General features: G+C 49.4%; 1 protein-coding gene across 2 annotated transcripts in view; it reads left to right on the top strand.

The window, feature by feature from the left end:
* The window catches only part of kat14 (lysine acetyltransferase 14), a 63844-nt gene that overhangs the window by 13861 nt on the left and 29575 nt on the right, over positions 1-20408 (top strand). For both annotated transcript variants that reach the window (XM_085981962.1, XM_085981963.1), the window contains one exon: positions 7251-7432. In XM_085981962.1, coding sequence (XP_085838088.1) covers positions 7251-7432 — 182 coding nt within the window. The remainder of the gene's footprint in view (positions 1-7250; positions 7433-20408) is intronic.

A 20408-nucleotide genomic window follows, 5' to 3' on the forward strand; every position in this document is an offset into this window, starting at 1 on the left:
CCAATCCCATGTGCTTTAACTTTACACGCTAATCTCTTATGCAGGACCTTATCGAAAGCCTTCTGAAAGTCCAAATACACCACATCCACTGGTTCTCCCTTATCTATTTTACCAGTTACATCCTCAAAAAATTCCAGTAGATTAGTCAAGCACGATTTACCTTTTGTAAATCCATGTTGACTTTGTCCGATCCTGTCACTGTTTTCCAAGTGCTCTGCTATTACATCTTTTATAATGGACTCTAGCATTTTCCCCACTACCGATGTCAGGCTTACCGATCTATAATTCCCCGTTTTCTCTCTACCACCTTTTTTGAATAGTGGGGTTACATTAGCTACCCTCCAATCCGTGGGAACTGTTCGAGTCTATAGAATTTTGGAAGATGACCAGCAATGCATCTACTATTTCTACGGCTACTTCCTTAAGTACCCTAGGATGTAGATTATCGGGCCCTGGGGATTTATTGGCCTTCAATCCCGTCAATTTCCCTAACACCATTTCCCTACAAATACTGATTTCTTTCAGTTCCTCCCTCTCATCAGACCCTATGTTCCCCGACATCTCTGGGAGGTTATTTGTGTCCTCCTTTTGTGAAGACAGAACCAAAAATTGTATTTAATTGGTCTGCCGTTTCTTTGTTCCCTATTATAAATTCCCCTGATTCTGACTGCAAGGGACCTACGCTTGACTTCACCAATCTTTTTCTCTTCACATATCTCCTCTCCTTAGGCAGTCCCTCGGAACCGAGGATGACTTGCTTCCACATTAAAAATGAGTTCGCAGGTGACTGATGAGTCCAATGCGGGACCTACAGTCTCTGTCACAGGTGGGGCAGACGGTGGTTGAAGGGGCGGGTGGGTGGGGTGCTTGGGTTGATGTGCGCTCCTTGCGCTGCCTGCGCTTGGCTTCCGCTTGCTCCCAGCGAAGAGACTCAAGGTGTTCGGCGCCTTCCCGGATGCTTCTCCTCCACTTTGTGCGGTCTTGGGTCAGGGATTCCCAGGTGTCGGTGGGGATGTTACACTTTTTCAAGGAGGCTTTGAGGGTGTCCTTGAAGCGTTTCCTCTGCCCACCTGGGGCTCTCTTGCCGTGCCGGAGCTCCGAATAGAGCGCTTGTTTTGGGAGTCTCGTATCGGGCATGCGGACAATGTGACCTGTCCATCAGAGCTGATTGAGTGTGGTCAGAGCTTCAATGCTGGGGATGTTGGCCTGAGCAAGAACACTGACGTTAGTGCGCCTATCCTGCCAATGGATTTGCAGGATCTTGCGGAGGCAGCGTTGGTGGTACCTCTCCAGTGCTTTGAGGTGCCTGCTGTACATGGTCCATGTCTCTGAGGCATACAGCAGGGCAGGTATCACTGCTGCCCTGTAGACCATGAGCTTAGTGCTGGGTTTGAGGTCCTGGTCTTCAAACACTCTCTTCCTCAGGCGACCGAAGGCTGCACTGGCACACTGAAGGCGGTGTTGGATACAAGATGGCTCCTGTGCTGGCAGCTCCCTAGTGAGCTCCTTTGCCATCCTTGACAATCCATTGCCATCCTTTGCTCTCTTTCCCCCCAGTCTCCTCTCTTCTGCTGTTTAAGCTCCCCTAGCTCTAATAGTGGGTGCATTTTTATCCCTAACTGCAAGTTCAAGCTGCAAGGTTAAAGCTACCTTCACATATCTATAGAAGCTTTTACAGTCAGTTTTTATGTTCCCTGCAAGCTTACTCTCATACTCTATTTCCCCCCTCTTAATTAATCCCTTTGTCCTCCTTTGCTGAATCCTAAACTGCTCCCAATCCTCAGGTTTGCTGCTTTTTCTGGCCAATTTATATGTCCTCTCCTTGGATCTTATGCTATCCCTAATTTCCCTTGTTAGCCACGGTTGAGTCACCTTCTTTGTTTTATTTTTATGCCAAACAGGGATGAGCAAATTCTGTAGTTCATCCATGCGATCTTTAAATGTTTGCCATTGCCTATCCACCGTCAACCCTTTAAGTAACGTTCCCCAATCCATCCCAGCCAACTCGCGCCTCATACCATCGTAGTTTCCGTTATTTAAATTCAGGACCCTAGTCTCTGAGTCAAATACTTCACTCTCCATCTTAATGAAGAATTCGATCATATTATGATTGCTGTGCCCCAAGGGGCCTCGCACAACAAGATTGCTAATTAATCCTTTCTCATTACATAATACCCAGTCTAAGATGGCCTGATCTCTAGTTGGTTCCTCGACATATTGGTCCAGGAAACCATCCCGAATACACTCCAGGAATTCCTCCTCCACAGTATTGTTACTAATTTGGTTAGCCCAATCTATATATAGATTAAAGTCACCCATGATAACTGCTGTGCCCTTCTTGCACCCATCTCTAATTTCCCGTTTAATGCCATCCCCAACCTCAGCATTACTGTTTGGGGGTCTGTATACAACTCCCACTAACGTTTTCTGCCCCATGGTATTTCTCAGCTCTGCCCATACAGATTCCACATCATCAGAGCTAATATCCTTCCTTCCTATTGTGTTAATCTCTTTAACTAGCAATGCTACCCCACCTCCTTTTCGCCTGTCTTTCCTGAATACTGAATACCCCTGGATGTTGAATTCCCAGCCTTGGTCACCCTGGAGCCATGTCTCCGTAATCCCAATTATATCATATCCGTTTACATCTATTTGCGCAGCTAATTCATCCACCTTCTTACGAATGCTCCTCGCATTAAGACACAAAGCCTTCAGGCTTATTTTTTTTAACACTCTTGGACCTTTTAGAATAATTATTTACTGTGGCCATGTTTGATTTAAACCCTTGATTTCTCTGACTGCCACTTTTGCATTTCTCCTTCCTGTCTTTTGCTTCTATCCTTGCTTTCCTTTCCTCTGTCTCCCTGCACAGGTTCCCAACCCCCTGCCATTTTAGTTTAAACCCTCCCCAACAGCACTAGCAAACACTCCCCTTAGGGCATCGGTCCTGGTCCTGCCCAGGTGCAAACCGTCCAGTTTGTACTGGTCCCACCTCCTCCAGAACCGGTTCCAATGTCCCAGGAATTTGAATCCCTCCCCCTTGCACCATTGCTCTTCCACGTATTCATCTGAAATATCCTTCTATTTCTACTCGAAACCAATGCATCCACTATCTCTTCAGCCACCTCTTTTAGGACCCTAGGATGTAGGCCGTCCGGTCCAACGAATTTGTCAGCTTTTAGTCCCATTAGTTTCTCTAGTACTTTTTCTCTACTTACATTAATGACGTTCATTAGACCCTCATTAGACCCTTGGTTCCCCATCATTTTTGGTATGCTTTTTGTGCCTTCTACTGTGAAGACATACAGAATATTTGTTTAACATTTCTGCCATTTCCTTATTCCCCATAATAATTTCTCCTGTCTCAGCCTCTAAGTGACCAATGTTTACTTTTGCTATTCTCTTCCTTTTTACATACTGCTTTTATATATCTTGCTAGTTTTCTCTCTATTTTTTCCTTTTTTGTCAATTTTTTGGTCAACCTTTGCTGGTTTCTGAAACTCTCCCAATCCTCAGGCTTACAATTATTCTTTGCAGCATTATAAGCTTCTTCTTTCAATCTAATGCTATCCTTAACTTCTTTAGTTAGCCACGGTTGGATCACTTTCACCGTGGAGTTTTTGTTTCTCAATGGAATGTATTTTTATTGAGAATTATGAAATATTTCTTTAAATACTAGCCACTGCTTATCTACCACCATACCTTTTTAATCTATTTTTCCAATCTACCTTGGTCAACTCGCCCCTCATACCTATGTAATTGGATTTATTTAAGTTTAAGATTGTAGTTTTGGACTTAGGCAAGTTACTCTCAAAATTAAGGTGAAATTCTATCGTATTATGATCACTCTGCCCCAGAGGATCCTTTACTATGAGATTGCTAATTAACCCTGTCTCATTACACAATACAAGATCTAAAATAGCCTGTTCCCTGGTTGGTTCCATGACACATTGTTCTAGGAAACTGTCGCGAATGCATTCCATGAACTCGTCCTCCAGACTATCTTTGCCAATTTGATTTGTCCAGTCTATATGAAGATTAAAGTCCTCCAAGATTATTGCATTACCTTTGTTGCAAGCTCCTACTATTTCTTGATTAATATTCTGTCCAACGGTATAGCAACTGATTGGAGGAGCAATGGCGAGGACACAGAGTACCTCATGCTCTACTTATATTGATGACACCACAGTCCCGCTGATATTGCATCTGACCCTTTCAATCTGTACCTGCCTGTCCTGTGTGTTACCCAGCCCCTTAATCTGCTATTGTGCCCCTCCCCTATTACTTTGTTTCCCATGCCATGCTTGCTGCCATTATCTTCCTTCCCTCATACTTTCCCCATACTTGTGCCCCCCCCCCCCCCATCACTTTCTTTCACCACACCCCCTCACTCACATCAATCAGCTCCCCTATGCCTTCTTGTTTACATCAGCCTTGGTATTTGGGTCATGGGGCGGGGGGCTGTGTCCCACCAGGGCTTGAGGCAGGGTTTGGGTTGTGGGACTGGGGTGAGCACTCTGGCCCGGATGCAGTGTCTCGTCTGCTACCCCTACCTTCATATCCCTTCCAACTTGTATATCTTATCATGACCCTGGCTTCCCTATGGTGCCCCCCCCCCCCCCTCATCTGGTATCCTTTCCCCTTGCCTCGTTTCCAAATTATGCCCTCGCTCCCATTGCTTCCCTACCTCTTCCTGTTCCTATTATTTCCTCACCCTCCCACCACCATCTTGCGGCCATTGCCTCTGTTTTGCAATGACTGGCCCGTCTCTTGTATCCTCCCCTACTCCTCATCCATTTCCTCCTCATCAGCTATTCCCCCATGTCACTCCCCTACCCTCCTGTGTATTGCCCCATCCCCACTCTTTGTCTGACCCTCCCCCACTGCTCCTGCCTCATCCTCTTAGCCCACCTTGTCTGTCTGACCCCAAGTCCGCACCGTGGTGACACCAAAGGATCCAAAAAACAAATTTGCTTAACACTAAAAAGATCAGAGCGATTCATTAAAAAAAAAAGTTATAAACAGATGAAGGTCACAGAGAGCAGGAGTGGCAGTTGGGGCCCTGTAATCAGGCAAAGAGGAGGCAGTGGACCAGGAGGGAGACGGCTCCTGGAGGCCTTCAGAAGAGGAAGCCAGAGCCAGTGGAAGCAGGCAGGAAAGAGAAGCCAGACACGCCTAGACGAGACAAAATTGTGACACCCAGATGTGATAACATCATACCACAGGAAGTAAGTGTGACAACAGGAAGTCCAGGCAGATGTACGTGACCCTACTGTATAATTGAAGATTCTTCAAACTCATTAACACCCACCCAATGGCAGATGAAATTTGATACAGACAATTGTATTGTGCTTCATGTAGGAAGGAAAAATCTAAAGAAGGCAAGAATATTCAGCAAATATTGATGCAAAAGTCCGAGGAAAATTTCCAGAATGATAGAATGTGCCAAGGCTGAAGACCGTATGAAATGTTATTGAATTCCCATTTAATAATGCAGTTTTCTATAGTGTTACAGGAAGATTAACTTTTCTGTTTTGTAATTCCTTCACTATTCTCTCTTGCCCAGGAGCTAAGGATGTATTGTGCATCTGACAGTGATTTTTTTTTTTTAGACGTTTTGGCAGTGTGCTGATGATAAACACTGGCTTTGTTGTGAATAGGGTCCATTCCGAAAGCTGTTTGTTATCCAGTCTTAGTCATTGGTGTCATTTCTCACTATGGTCCATTCAACTTTGACAAAGGAAAGCTCTGGACCTACCTGTGCTCCTATTGCCCAATTGCAGGATGGTATTGGTGGCCATCTCGGAAATCTCCACCACCTGGATGGCTATGGCTTTCTAGTTGAAAGATAATGCAGGAAAGAACAGGGACTTCAGGAAATAGAGAAAGTGTGGAAGGAAAATTGAATAAGGGAGGTTAAAAAAGAGAAAGGTCAGTATTGTATGGCTGTAATATTTTTCTAATGTGTATGTGTGCAGTAGTTGAGGGAAAACTAATAGAGTACTTAAACATGAAGGTACAGTAATAGTAGCAAAGTTAACTACCAGTCATGGTGTTAGCCGTGGCCCAATGGTAGCACTCTCGCCTCTGAGTCAGAAGGTTGTGAGTTCAAGCCCCATTCCAGAGCAATAAAATTCAAGCTGACACTTCAGTTTAGCACTGAGGGAGTGCTGCACTGTGTTGAGGTGTCATCTTTCGGATGAAATATTAAACCTGCTCTCTCAGGTGGATGTAAAAGATCCCGTGGCACTGTTTAGAAGAACAACAGTGGAGTTCCTACCAGTGTCCTGGCCAATATTTATCCCACAACCAACATCACTAAAACACATGGGGGGAGAAATTGGGTGAGTAGCGCCACCTGTTAGCGCCTAAAGAGGCAATCAGTGGCTGTAGCGCCACTGGCTGCGTCTCCCGCGATATTCAGTAGGGGCGCTAATGGTGGCGTTAGGCTTTTGCGCTGCGCCGCCACCGATGACGTCATCGGTGTGCGCAGCGCCCCATTCGTGCCCTGTTCGTGATATTTGGTAGCGAACGCCGCAGTTGCGCCGCTCGCTACCCGCGCCCGGTTCACGGGGCCTTACTGTGCTGGCAGCGGCGCAAGTTAAGGTGGAGGTGCGGGGCGGCCGCTTTTTTGGCGGCCGCCTGCCAGCACCTCCGTCCCCGGCCTCCTAACCTCCCCCCCCCCCGCGGCATTGCCGGCTGTTTCCCGAGAGCCCGGCACTTCTCCTTGGTGCCGGGCTCATTTGCCGGCACTCACGATCGGGGATCGCGCTGTTGCAGGCACCTCCCCCTTAACAGTGGGAGGAAAGCCTGCAGTACCGCAGCGTGATGTGCTGCAGCGTGTGGCGCTGCGGCACGTTGCGCTGCGATAATCAGTTTCAGCGCCCTAAGAGGGACGTGGAGCGCCTCGAGCCTCGCCCCGTGTCCCTCGAGCGGCACTGAAACTGAATTTCTGGCGATCGGAATTACTCCGATCGCTGCGCTAAATCCTGCGCTCAGGCGACTTTTGCGCCACTTTGGCGCCCCAACCCAATTTCTAGGCCATGATCTGTTCATTATCACATTGCTGTTTGTGGGAGCTTGCTGTGCGCAACTTGGCTGCTGCGTTTCCTACATTACAACAGTGACTACACTTCAAAAGTACTTAAGTGGCTGTAAAGCAGTTTGAGACGTTCAGATGTCCTGAAAGGCGCTATAGAAATACAAGTCTTTCTTTCACTTTACTCATATTTGTACTCATTGCATTTTAGGAAAAAGACCTCGACCTGGTGGAGCACTGTAGCAGGCTGCCTCTCCGTGGGCAGCCCCATGTATTTCCGTTCGGGTGCTCAGCAGTTTGGGGAGCCAGGCTGGTGGAAGCTGGTTCACAACAAGCCTCCTGTCATGAGGCCAGAAGGGGAGAGGCCTTCGAGCACAACGCTGAAGGCAAGAGGTGGGCTCATCTGATTTTTGTAAAGGCAGAGTTTAAGGGGGGACACACCAAAATGTACCTCCAAGATTTCACTAATAGGTTGATAGATAAATTAGGTACTTAGAAATGTTTAAAACTACATTGTAGACATTAATAAAATGAATGGTAGTCTGATGAACTGGCTAATAGTTCATAAGAAAGCAGCTGGTGTCTGGCATCTCATGTTGATCGGTGTTGAGCTTTAGAACTGCGAGTCAGAGACCGCCTCAGTGCTGACATGTTGTGAAGAACTTACCCTTTGAAATAACACCAGGGATCTCATGAATGGACAACATTTTACATTCATGCTGTCATAGGAGGGGGAGTTTACACAAAATGTCTACTCCCAATGTTGTCTCCGATTAGCAATTCTAAGTCATTAATCAGAGCAAGAAGGGGACAGACAACTGTGATTGTACAGATTATATCTCTCTCAACATTTAGGGAGTGCAGTGTAATTCATTAGAATATTCTCACCTTTTTTTAATGACAACTTTAGCACCAAAATAAAAAATATGGATAAAAAATATTTTCCACAAAGATCAGCCCTGCAAAGACAGTACATTCTCATTATAAACTGTTTGGGAGCTAACCAAAGTATGTTATGAGAACATTTGAATTATAACCTAGAGCCCAGCAACCTACTTTGACTTGTCAGAAGTTTGGGTAATTTTCCATTTGCCCTATTCATTTGTGTATTGCTGTAGCAAAAACGGTTTAAATTGGCAGAAAAGGCCATTTTGTTAATGTTCTTTTTCTTCCCACCACCCCTGAAAACATTGGCCTAGAAATTGTACCTCATTGAGCCCATTTTATGGGCATAAAACAGACGCAACGAGGGCCAATTTCAGGGATCATCATCCCGCGCCCCAAAGGACACCTGAAAGATGTCCGACCCGATACTGGATTAGGCCATTTTTCGGGTATCCCTGGTAGCTGCCTAAAGCAGCCGTTAGGTCACTTCCATATATAACTGTGAGGGGCCTAATGTCTATTTTAGAGCCTCTCTGTGGACCCTGGGCCTGCTCCACTCTGGAATCTTCAGCGGCCACTGCAGCCTAAGCAGCGGCCGCAACCGAAAGGTAAATGTTTAAAACATTCCTGTGGCGCCAGGAGGACCAGAAGTGCTCCCGCCCACTTCACGGTATCCCGACCGCTCTACCCTCCCTCCCCTGGGACTTGCCTTTGGCCCACTTGCCTCACCGGTCTGTATAAAATGGGTGAGCTGCCTGTGGAGGAGTGACTTCGGGCTGGCCTCACACCGCCTAGTTGCGTGTCACTGGGTATGCGTCTGAAAATGGGCCATAACCATTTTCTAGGCCAATGGCTCCTCTCTCGGCTATGGTTGCACAGGAACTGGTTGACCTCACCCAGGTGGTTATGCATGCATCTTGCCAGCAGGCTACTTTCCATGGGGGACATCACAGCAGAAGCCAAAGCCTGTGCCTACCTGACTTTCATACTCAGTAGGCATCAGTGGATAACAGGGAGCAGCAACCCTGCCCAATTTTCCTTCTCAAACCCAGACAATTACATTGGCCTTTTATTGCCACCCTGGCTGAGAGCATTGACTTTAATAGGAATGAAAATCGGAAGAGGTGTATGATGGGCGGCTGATCCAATATTGTCTGTTTTACACTATCGCCCAAAGTCAAAATTACCCCTAACCTGTTGTTGGCTACAAAATTAAAGCCATGAAATGAGCCCCACTTAGTAGAACATTTGAAGCAGTAACATTTGTTAGCTAGTAGTTGAAATTCAGTGAATGAGTAGTTGAAATTCAGTGAATGTTTTATCACTAATCAGTAAGACTTTTAATGTGCGGCGCAATGTGAATCTTTAAAAACAAACAAGGGGCACTTGAGAACTAATCAGTTCACCCGTTGTATCTTATGTGCTGCTGTTTTGGGGTCGCTTAGCGACTCTAGCTGGTGGTGGTACTTTGCCCAATGGCTGGGCAAGGTCTGTACAGGTTAGTGACTGAACACTGGTTGGCTGATGTGAATGGGGTGGGGAAGAGTGCTTCTGCTGCTCCTGCCCACTGAAATACAAAAACTACAAGCCTGTTGGTGTAAACACTGCTGTGGAGGTGGGATTTCCACCAGTGGTTCTGCTAAAATGAGTTATTTTGGTTGTGTACATGTGTCAGACAACAGCAATGTATTCATTCACACTGCATTCTGCACAGAACTGTATCTACCAATGCTCCCTCTAATTTATTTTGGGTGCATTCCCTTTAAATTTGCTGCGCATGCGCAGGATCTTTTCCAGCGGCAACAGCTGGTGAGTGGCCTGCGCGGGACCTCCCGACTGGTGCGCGGCCGCACACCTTAGCAGAGAGCATTGGTATCCACTAGCAGATGTGCCCACAACTGTTTGACCTTTGCACTTTTCTGTCTATTAGCAAGTTCTTCAATAGTTGTCCTTCGAATCTGTCCTAAGATTTTTTTTAAACTTGATAATTATTCATTTTTAACATTATTTCTCTGGTAATGGCTAATCTTGGGGGAGCTGCTATCGGCACATCTTTTCACAGGCTGGGCACAGTGGCAGTTCTGAGCCCTCTCCTCGGGGCTGGCTCGAGAAGTTTGGGTGAGCTGAGTGGATTTTATGCCCCGCCCTGACAGGCTGTATTCGTCAAGTGCTGAAGGAGTGGGCTCTTATTCTCGGGAGATCCTGTGCATGAATCCACTTGTATTAAAAAAATCTGAACTTTTCATGTAAATGGTAGGTTCTGGTGCATTTCCCAATTCAAGTTAGTGATTCACTTATTTTGTTCTAGGGCAGAACATAACGCATTAGGTAGGGATTCCCAATTCTATTCAAACAAGGTCCATTTGCCACATTCATCGTTCTCACAGATCTAGATGGGAAGCTATCTCAATCCTGGTATTTTTGGGGTCATTAAAAGTGTCTCTGTTACTCTCTCCTTGTCTCTGTGTTTCTCTCTCTCTCTCTTTCTATCTCTATTGCTATTCTCCCTTTCTCACTGTACTTCTGTTACTCTCCCCATATTTTTGTTACTCTCCATGTGTCTTACTCTTGTCCTTCTTTGTTTCTGTCTCATTCTCTCACTTTGTCTGCTAGCTCTTGTATTCTCTCACTCTGATAGTGAGTCATAGAGTTATACAGCACAGAAAGAGGCCCTTCGGTCCATCGTGTCCACGCCGGCCATCAAGCCCTGTCTATTCTAATCCCATTTTCCAGCACTTGGTCCGTAGCCTTGTATGCTATGGCGTTTCAAGTGCTCATCTAAATGCTTCTTGAATGTTGAGGGTTCCTGCCCCTACCACCCTTTCAGGCAGTGAGTTCCAGATTCCAACCACCCTCTGGGTGAAAAGGTTTCTCCTCAAATCCCCTCTAAACCTCCTGCCCCTTACCTTGAAATTAAGCCCCCTGGTTATTGACCCCTCTACTAAGGGGAAAAGTTCCTTTCTATCTACCCTATCTATGCCCCTCATAATTTTGTACACCTCAATCAGGTCCCCCCTCTGCCTTCTCTGCTCTAAGGAAAACAACCCCAGCCTGTCCAGAATAACAACAGAAAATGCTGGAAAAACTCAGCAGGTCAGGCAACATCCGTGGAGAGAAATTTGAGTTGACGTTTCGGGTCGAACCCTTCTTCAAAACTGGAAAGAAAAGAAATTAGATCGAAGGCAGGGCTGCGATCGGACAAAAGAAGTGAAAGAAACAAAAGAGCTAGACGAGATGGTAATAGGCTGAGATTAGGTGTAAAGTGTACTGGCAGGGCAAGAGATAGCTGCCAGGTGTGAGAGAGAAACAAAAGGAAAGGGGGGGGAAAAGGAGTGGAAAAATTACAAGAAAAAATGTGTAATAGGGGCCGAGGTTATGATCTGAAATTGTTGAACTCGATATTGAGTCCGGAAGGCTGCAGAGTGCCTAATCGGAAGATGAGGTGCTGTTCCTCGAGTTTACGTTGAGCTTCCGTGGAACAATACAAGAGGCCAAGGATGGTGAGGTCCGAGTGGGAATGGAGTGGTGAATTAAAATGACAGGCGACCGGAAGCTCGGGGTCACTCTTACGGACTGAACGGAGGTGTTCCGCAAAGCGGTCACCCAATCTGCATTTGGTCTCCCCCAATGTAGAGGAGACCGCATTGTGAGCAGCGAATACAGTATACTAGATTGTGAGAAGTACAAGTAAATCGCTGTTTCACCTGGAAGGGGTGTTTGGGGCCCTGGACAGTGGGAAGGGGGGAGGTATAGGGGCAGGTGTTACATCTCTTCCGCTTGCACAGGAAGGTGCCAGGCGAAGGGGAAGGGCTGTTTGGGGTGATAGAGGAGTGGACTAGGGTGTCTCGGAGGGAGCGGTCCCTATGGAACGCTGAAAGGGGAGGGGAGGGGAAGATACGTTTGGTGGTGGGATCACTTTGGAGGTAGCAGAAATGGCGGAGGATGATCCGTTGAATGTGGAGGCTGGTGGGGTGAAAGGTGAGGACAAGGGGAACCCTATCGTGGTTCCGGGAGGGAGGGGCAGGGGTGAGGGCAGAAGTGCGGGAGATAGAACTGACACGGTCGAGGGCAGTGTCAACCACGGTAGAGGGGAATCCTCGGTTGCGGAAAAAGGAAGACATGTCTGAAGCACTGGTGTGGAAGGTGGCATCGTCGGAGCAGATACGACGGAGAAACTGGGAGAATGGAATAGAGTCCTTACAGGAAGCGGGGTGGGAGGAAGTGTAGTCCAGGTAGCTGTGGGAGTCAGTGGGCTTGTAGTGAATATTGGTCGATAACCTATCCCCAGAGATGGAGACGGAGAAGTCGAGGAAGGGAAGGGAAGAGTCAGAGATGGACCATGTGAAGGTGAGGGAAGGGTGGAAATTGGAGGCAAAGTGAATGAAATTGTCAAGTTCGGGGCGAGAGCAGGAAATGGCACCGATACAGTCATCAATGTATCGGAAAAAGAGGTGAGGGAGGGGACCCGAGTAGGACTGGAACAAAGATTGTTCCACATAGCCCACGAAAAGGCAGGCATAGCTAGGACCCATGCGGGTACCCATGGCAACAGGCAACACCTTTTGATTTGGAGGAAATGAGTGGAGTTAAAGGAGAAGTTGTTCAATGTGAGAACAAGTTCAGCCAGGCGGAGGAGGGTGGTGGTGGATGGGGACTGGTCGGGCCTCTGTTCAAGGAAGAAGCGGAGCGCCCTCAGGCCATCCGGGTGGGGGATGGAGGTGTAGAGTGATTGTATGTCCATGGTGAAAAGGAAACGGTTGGGGCCAGGAAACTGGAAACTGTTAAAGTGGCGGAGGGCGTCCGAAGAGTCGCGGATGTAGGTGGGAAGAGACTGGACAAGGGGAGAAAAGATAGAGTCAAGATAGGAAGAGATAAGTTCCGTGGGGCAAGAACAGGCTGAAACGATGGGTCTACCAGGGCAGTCCTGTTTGTGGATCTTGGGAAGGAGGTAGAAGCGGGCTGTGCGGGGTTGAGGAACTATGAGGTTGGTGGCAGTGGGGGGAAGATCTCCAGAGGAGATGAGGTCAGTGACAGTCTTGGAAACGGTGGTTTGATGTTCGGTAGTGGGGTCATGGTCCAGGTGGAGGTAGGAGGAGGTGTCGGAGAGTTGGCGCTCAGCTTCCGCTAGGTAGAGGTCAGTACGCCAAACAACAACAGCACCACCCTTGTCAGCGGGTTTAATGACAATGTCAGGGTTGGATCTAAGAGAATGGAGTGCTGCAAGTTCAGAGGGAGGTAGGTTGGAGTGAGTGAGGGGAGCAGAGAAATGGAGACGGCCGATGTCACGGCGGCAGTTAGCGATGAAAAGATCTAGAGAGGGTAAGAGGCCAGGGGGAGGGGTCCAGGTAGAACGGGAATTCTGCAAACGGGAGAAAGGGTCAGTTGTACGGGGGGAAGACTCCTGGCCAGAGAAGTGGGCACGGAGACGAAGGCGGCGGAAAAAGAGCTCAACATCGTGCCGAGCTCGAAATTCATTGAGGTGGGGGCGTAAGGGGATGAAGCTCAGGCCTTTGCTGAGGACTGATCGTTCGGGGTCAGAGAGGGGATAGTGAAAACTCGGCAGGGGGTGAGATTGGGAGAAGGGGGTTCAGAGGAAAGTGAAGGGGAAGAAGGTTCCGGAGGGGCGTTGGTGTCCAAGAGTTGATGAAGCTTGCGATCCTTGACATCGGAAAGGAAGAAAAAAAGTTTTTTGTTGAAGCGTCGTGATGCGCTATCAATTACTCATAAAAGACTGAGAGTTAGAAGAGTAACCAAAGGCTTTTATTAACAACAGAATGGAGGTCTGCCTCGAGTGGTCGACCGGTCCATGATACTAAGGGCTGGGGAGCAGTCACCTTTATACTAGGACCTGTGGGAGGAGTCAGCCGAGGCATGTCCAGGCATGTACACAGTGGAATACAAACAGGACAAACAGGAATACAAACAGTGGTTTACCACATTCATCCCTTGTTTAAAATTGAGTCCGGCGGGGTGAAGTGTATTAAAAGTTAGTGTATTGGAGTCTCTCCGGAGGTCTTGTCTGCCGCTGTGATCTGCGTGGCGACGGCAGGGGTAGTGAAGTTTCCGGCGTCGAGTCCAGCGTAGGCTGTGGCACAGGCGTGTCGTCCTCGTAGATGTCGAGCGGGTCGCGGGGCCCAGGCCTGCCGTCTGCTGGGGCTGGATATCGGATCGTGGGGGGGGGGGGTGGTAGTGGGTAGTGGGTTACTGCGGCCCCCGAGGGTGCAAGGTCTCTTATGGAGACTGTGTCCTCCCGCCCGTCCGGGTATGCGATGTAAGCATACTGGGGGTTGGCGTGGAGGAGGTCGACCCTCTCGACCAGGGGGTCCGTTTTATGGGTCCTCACGTGTCTTCTCAGTAGGACCGGCCCTGGGGACGTCAGCCATGGCGGTAGCGATGTCCCCGATGTGGACTTCCTTGGGAAGACAAACATTTTCTCATGAGGGGTGGCGTTAGTGGCAGTGCAGAGCAGTGACCGAATAGAGTGGAGCGCATCGGGGAGCACATCCTGCCAGCGGGAGGTTGGAAGGCCCCTAGACTTTAAGGCTAGCAGGACGGCCTTCCAAACTGTCGCATTTTCTCTTTCCACCTGTCCGTTCCCCCGGGGGTTGTAACTGGTGGTCCTGCTTGTGGCAATACCCCTAGTTAGCAGGTACTGACGGAGTTCGTCGCTCATAAACGATGAGCCCCGGTCGCTATGGATATAGCTGGGGAAGCCGAACAGGGTGAAGAGGTTGTTCAGACATTTAATGACCGTGGCACTGGTCATGTCCAGGCAGGGGAAGGCGAACGGGAAACGGGAGTACTCATCAATAATATTGAGGAAGTACACATTGCGGTCGGAGGAGGGGAGAGGCCCTTTAAAATCGACGCTCAGGCGCTCGAAGGGGCGAGTGGCTTTTATCAGGTGGGCCCTGTCTGGTCTATAAAAGTGCGGTTTGCACTCAGCGCAGACTTGGCAGTTCCTGGTCATGGTCCTGACCTCCTCAATAGAGTAAGGCAGGTTGCGGGCCTTGATGAAGTGGAAGAACCTGGTGACCCCCGGGTGGCAGAGGTCATTGTGGAGGGCCCGCAGTCTATCGATCTGCGCGCTGGCGCAGGTGCCACGCGATAGCGCATCCGGGGGTTCATTTAGCTTCCCGGGCCGGTACAAGATCTCGTAGTTGTAGGTGGAAAGTTCGATTCTCCACCTCAAGATCTTGTCATTTTTGATTTTGCCCCTCTGCTTGTTGTTAAACATAAAAGCAACTGAACGCTGGTCAGTGAGCAGGGTAAATCGTTTTCCGGCCAGGTAGTGCCTCCAATGACGCACAGCCTCCACAATCGCCTGGGCCTCCTTCTCAACAGCGGAGTGTCTGGTCTCCGGGCCTTGGAGGGTTCGTGAAAAGAAGGCCACGGGTCTCCCCGCCTGATTGAGGGTAGCGGCCAGGGCAAAGTCGGACGCGTCGCTTTCCACCTGGAAGGGGATGGATTCGTCCACTGCGTGCATGGTGGCTTTGGCAATGTCCTCCTTGATACGGTGGAAGGCTAAGCGGGCCTCTGCCGTCAAGGGAAAAGAGGTGGACTTGATCAGCGGACGGGCCTTGTCCGCATAGTAGGGGACCCACTGGGCGTAATAGGAGAAAAACCCTAGGCACCTCTTCAGGGCCTTGAGGCAGTGGGGCAGTGGAAGTTCCATAAGGGGACGCATCCGGTCGGGGTCGGGGCCGATGACTCCGTGTTCCACAACACAGCCAAGGATGGCGAGGTGGTTTGTGCGGAATATGCACTTCTCCTTGTTATATGTCAGGTTTAGGAGTTGGGCGGTGCGGAGGAATTTTTCGAGGTTTGCGTCATGGTCCTGCAAGTCACGGCCGCAGATGGTCACATTGTCCAGATATGGGAAAGTGGCCTGCAACGCATTTTGATCTACCATCCGGTCCATCTCCCTTTGGAAGACGGAGACCCCGTTGGTGACGCCAAAGGGAACCCTAAGGAAGTGATAGAGGCGGCCGTTTGCCTCAAAGGCAGTGTACTGGCGGTCCTCAGGGCGGATGGGGAGCTGGTGGTACGCTGATTTCAGGTCAATGGTCGAGAAGACGCGGTACTGCGCGATCTGGTTGACCATATCAGCTATACGGGGGAGTGGGTAGGCGTCCAGCAGGGTGTAGCGATTTATTGTCTGGCTGTAGTCGATGACCAGGCGCTGCTTCTCGCCGGTCTTAACGACCACAACCTGGGCTCGCCAGGGGCTGGTGCTGCCCTCAATAATCCCTTCTTTCAGGAGCCGCTCCACTTCGGTTTTAATGAAAACCCTGTCCCCGGCACTGTATCGCCTGCTCTTTGTGGCGATGGGCTTACAGTCGGGGGTGAGGTTAGCAAACAGTTGGGGGGGGTGACTCTGAGTGTGGAGAGGTTGCACCTGGTGCGCGGCAGGCAGTTTGGAAGCTGCTGGCTGCGGACTGTGAGTGGGGGTAGGGGTCCACCGTACGCCATCGTAACACTTTTAAGGTGGCACTGAAAATCTAACCCCAGCAGGACGGCAGCGCAGAGGTCAGGCAGGACCAGAAGTTTAAAATGATCGTACACGGTCCCGTCTACTACGAGTGTCACCACGCAGTAGCCGCCGATGTCCGCCGACTGGGACTCGGAGGCCATAGAAATCCGCTGTTGCGCAGGCAGGACTGGGAGAGAGCAACGCCGCACCGTGTCGGGGTGGATGAAGCTCTCCATGCTCCCAGAGTCAAAAAGGCAGATTGTATCGTGACCATTTACCTTAATGTCCATTGTGGAACTGGCCAGTTGGTGCGGTCTCGCTTGGTCCAGTGTAACGGATGCCAGCGTAGGGGTCGGTGTGTCGCTGCGGGTATCAGATGAGGCGGTGTCGGGGGCCTGCTGCGTCCCGGCTGTCGTCCAAGATGGCGGCGTCCAAAATGGCTGCTGTACCGGTGATTCGCACATGGCCGGGGAGGTCCAAGATGGCGGCCCGCATGGCACACACGCGGCGCTGCTGGGGTTCGGGGTGGCTTTGGCCCTGCAGACGCTAGCGCAGTGTCCCTTCTTCCCGCAGCCCGAGCAGATCGCGTTTTTCGCCGGGCAGCGCGCTCTGGGGTGTTTTGCCTGGCCACAGAAGTAGCATTTCTGGCCTTGGGGCACTGCTGTCTGGCCTTGGGACACTGCTGCGGTAGTTGGGCCGTTGTTGGGGTGTGGCTGGGGTGGCACGGCGCTATGAGGCGGTCCTACCGTGTCCCAGGCTGTCATTCCCCGCGGCGTCCACGGTGCAGAGGAGTAGGCATCCATGCCCTGGTAGGCTGCATCCAACGATAGTGCGAGTTCAGAGGCCTTGTTGAGGTCGAGGTTACTCTGCTCCAACAGTCGCTGTCGGGTGTAATTGGATCTGTGGCCCGCTACAAAAGCGTCCCGGATAAGTTCCTCTGTGTACACGGCGGCCTTTACATCCTTACAACCACAGGCCCGGCCAAGCACAGACAGTGCCTGAAGGTATTCCACGGTCGATTCCCCAGGTTGTTGTTTACGACTCCCCAGGAGGTGCCTGGCGTACACTTCGTTCACTGGGCGCGTGTACTGGTCCTTGAGGAGCTTGATAGCGTCCGCGTACGAGGTCGCGTCTTGGATGACCGAGTACACTCGGTGGTTCACTTTGGAGGTCAGGACATCCAGTTTGTCCTCGTCCGATTTGATTGCTTCGGAGGCGGTCAGGAATTTTTCGAAACACTTAAGCCAGTGAGTAAACTTGGTGGATGAGTCCGCCTCCCGATGATCTAAGTCCAGGCATGCTGGTGTGAGGATCTTCTCCATTATAAAAATGTTGTTAATAAAATTGATGCGCTATCAATTACTCATAAAAGACTGAGAGTTAGAAGAGTAACCAAAGGCTTTTATTAACAACAGAATGGAGGTCTGCCTCGAGTGGTCGACCGGTCCATGATACTAAGGGCTGGGGAGCAGTCACCTTTATACTAGGACCTGTGGGAGGAGTCAGCCGAGGCATGTCCAGGCATGTACACAGTGGAATACAAACAGGACAAACAGGAATACAAACAGTGGTTTACCACACGTCGGATGAGTCGAAGGATGAAATGGAACTGTGGACCCAGACAGCTTTGCGATAGAGTGCGCCGGTGTTGCTGAAGAGAGAAGCCGAGAGTGTTCATGTGGCGCCGCATGGCGTTGAGCGTGGATCTCAGGATGCGGCGAGAGCAGTAGTTCGAGGAACGATGAATATCTTGGAGATATTTGTAATCCTGGGTAGATCCGAAGCACGAAGGGTGGAAGTTTAGTTGGAATCCACGTGGAATAAGTCGGAACTGGAGACAGTTGCTGAGGAAAATGATGTGGCTGTGAAACCGAGTCTTGGCAGATACCTGATCAAACACGAGAAGGGAAACTGAAAGTAATGAAGATGAACAAGGTTGAAGAGCCAAACGGAGATCCCGTCGAAGAGAAGAGCAGAACTTCTTCAAGGTAGGCATTCCTAGAAGAGGTGTGGCAGTGAACCAAACACTAGTACGATAGCAAAATACTGCAGATGTTGGAAATCCGAAAAAACAACAGAAAATGCTGGAAAAACTCAGCAGGTCAGGCAACATCCGTGGAGAGAAATTTGCGTTGACGTTTCGGGTCGAACCCTTCAAAACTGGAAAGAAAAGAAATTAGATCAAAGGCAGGGCTGCGATCGGACAAAAGAAGTGAAAGAAACAAAAGAGCTAGACGAGATGGTAATAGGCTGAGATTAGGTGTAAAGTGTAAGAACATAAGAAATAGGAGCAGGAGTAGGCCAATCGGCCCCTCGAGCCTGCTCCGCCATTCAATAAGATCATGGCTGATCTGATCCTAACTGCCAATCCACTATCACAGAACCATCTCCTGCATCTAACAGAATTAGACACACGAAATAGGAGCAGGATCAGGCTACACGGCCCCTGGGCCCGCTCCGCTACCCACAGGGCCATGACCGATCCGAACCTAGACTCCTGTCCAAATTCCTGCCCGCTCCCCGTAACCCTTAATTCCCTTTACTTCTAGGAAACTGTCTATTTCTGTTTTAAATTTATGCAATGATGTAGCTTCTACAGTTTTTTGGGGCAGCATATTCCATGGACCTACCACCCTCTGAGTGAAGTAGTTCCTCCTCATCTCAGTTTTGAAAGAGCAGCCCCTTATTCTAAGACTATGCCCCCTAGTTCTAGTTTCACCCATCATCGGGAACATCTTCCCTGCATCCACCCGATCCAACCCCTTCACAATCTTAGATGTTTCAATAAGATCGCCTCTCATTCTTCTGAACTCCAATGAGTAGAGTCCCAATCTACTCAACCTCTCCTCATATGTCCATCCCCTCATCCCCGGGATTAACCGAGTGAACCTTCTTTGTACTGACTCGAGAGCAAGTATGTCCTTTCTTAAGTATGGACACCAAAACTGTACGCAGTATTCCAGGTGCGGTCTCACCAATACCTTTTTTGAGGAAGTAACTGGTAAAATAGATGGGGGAGAGCCAGTGGATGTGGTGTACCTTGACTTCCAGAAAGCCTTCGATAAGGTTCCACACAAAAGATTATCATGCAAAATTAAGGCTCATGGGATTGGGGGCAAAGTATTAACGTGGATAGAGAACTGGCTGGCGGATAGAAAACAGAGAGTTGGAATAAACGGCTCGTTTTCGGAGTGGCAGGCAGTGACCAGCGGGGTGCCGCAAGGATCTGTCCTGGGACCCCAGCTGTTCACAATATATATAAATGATCTGGATCAGGGAATTGGATGCAATATTTCCAAATTCGCTGACGACACTAAACTAGGAGGAGGGGTGGGCTCTGATGAGGATGTCAGGAGGCTACAGTGCGATTTGGACAGGTTGGGGGAATGGGCGGATACGTGGCAGATGCACTATAATGTGGATAAATGCGAGGTTATCCACTTTGGGGGTAAAAACAGGAGGGTAGATTATTATCTAAATGGCAATAGATTGGGAGATGGGGAAGTGCAGAGGGACCTGGGTGTTCTTGTGCACCAGTCACTGAAGGAGAGCATGCAGGTGCAACAGGCGATTAAGAAGGCAAATGGTATGTTGGCCTTCATATCAAGGGGGTTCGAGTATAGGAATAGGGATACCTTACTACAGCTGTACAAGGTGCTGGTGAGACCGCATCTGGAGTATTGTGTACAGTTTTGGTCGCCCCATCTGCGGAAGGATGTTCTTGCCATGGAAAGAGTGCAGCGGCGATTCACCAGGCTGATACCTGGAATGGCGGGAATGACCTACGAGGAGAGATTGAATAGTTTGGGCTTGTACTCACTGGAGTTTAGAAGATTGAGAGGGGATCTCATCGAAACATATAAAATTATGGCAGGCCTGGACAGGCTGAATTCAGAGAAAATGTTTCCAATGGCAGGGGAGCACAGAACCAGGGGCCACAGTCTAAAAATAGCGGGCAAATCATTTAAAACAGAGATGAGGAAGAATTTCTTCACTCAAAGAGTGGTGAGC

This window comes from Somniosus microcephalus, chromosome 3, assembly GCF_052327205.1.
Source record: "Somniosus microcephalus isolate GS21.2 chromosome 3, FLI_Smic_1.0, whole genome shotgun sequence".
NCBI classification, from domain to species: Eukaryota; Metazoa; Chordata; class Chondrichthyes; order Squaliformes; family Somniosidae; genus Somniosus; species Somniosus microcephalus.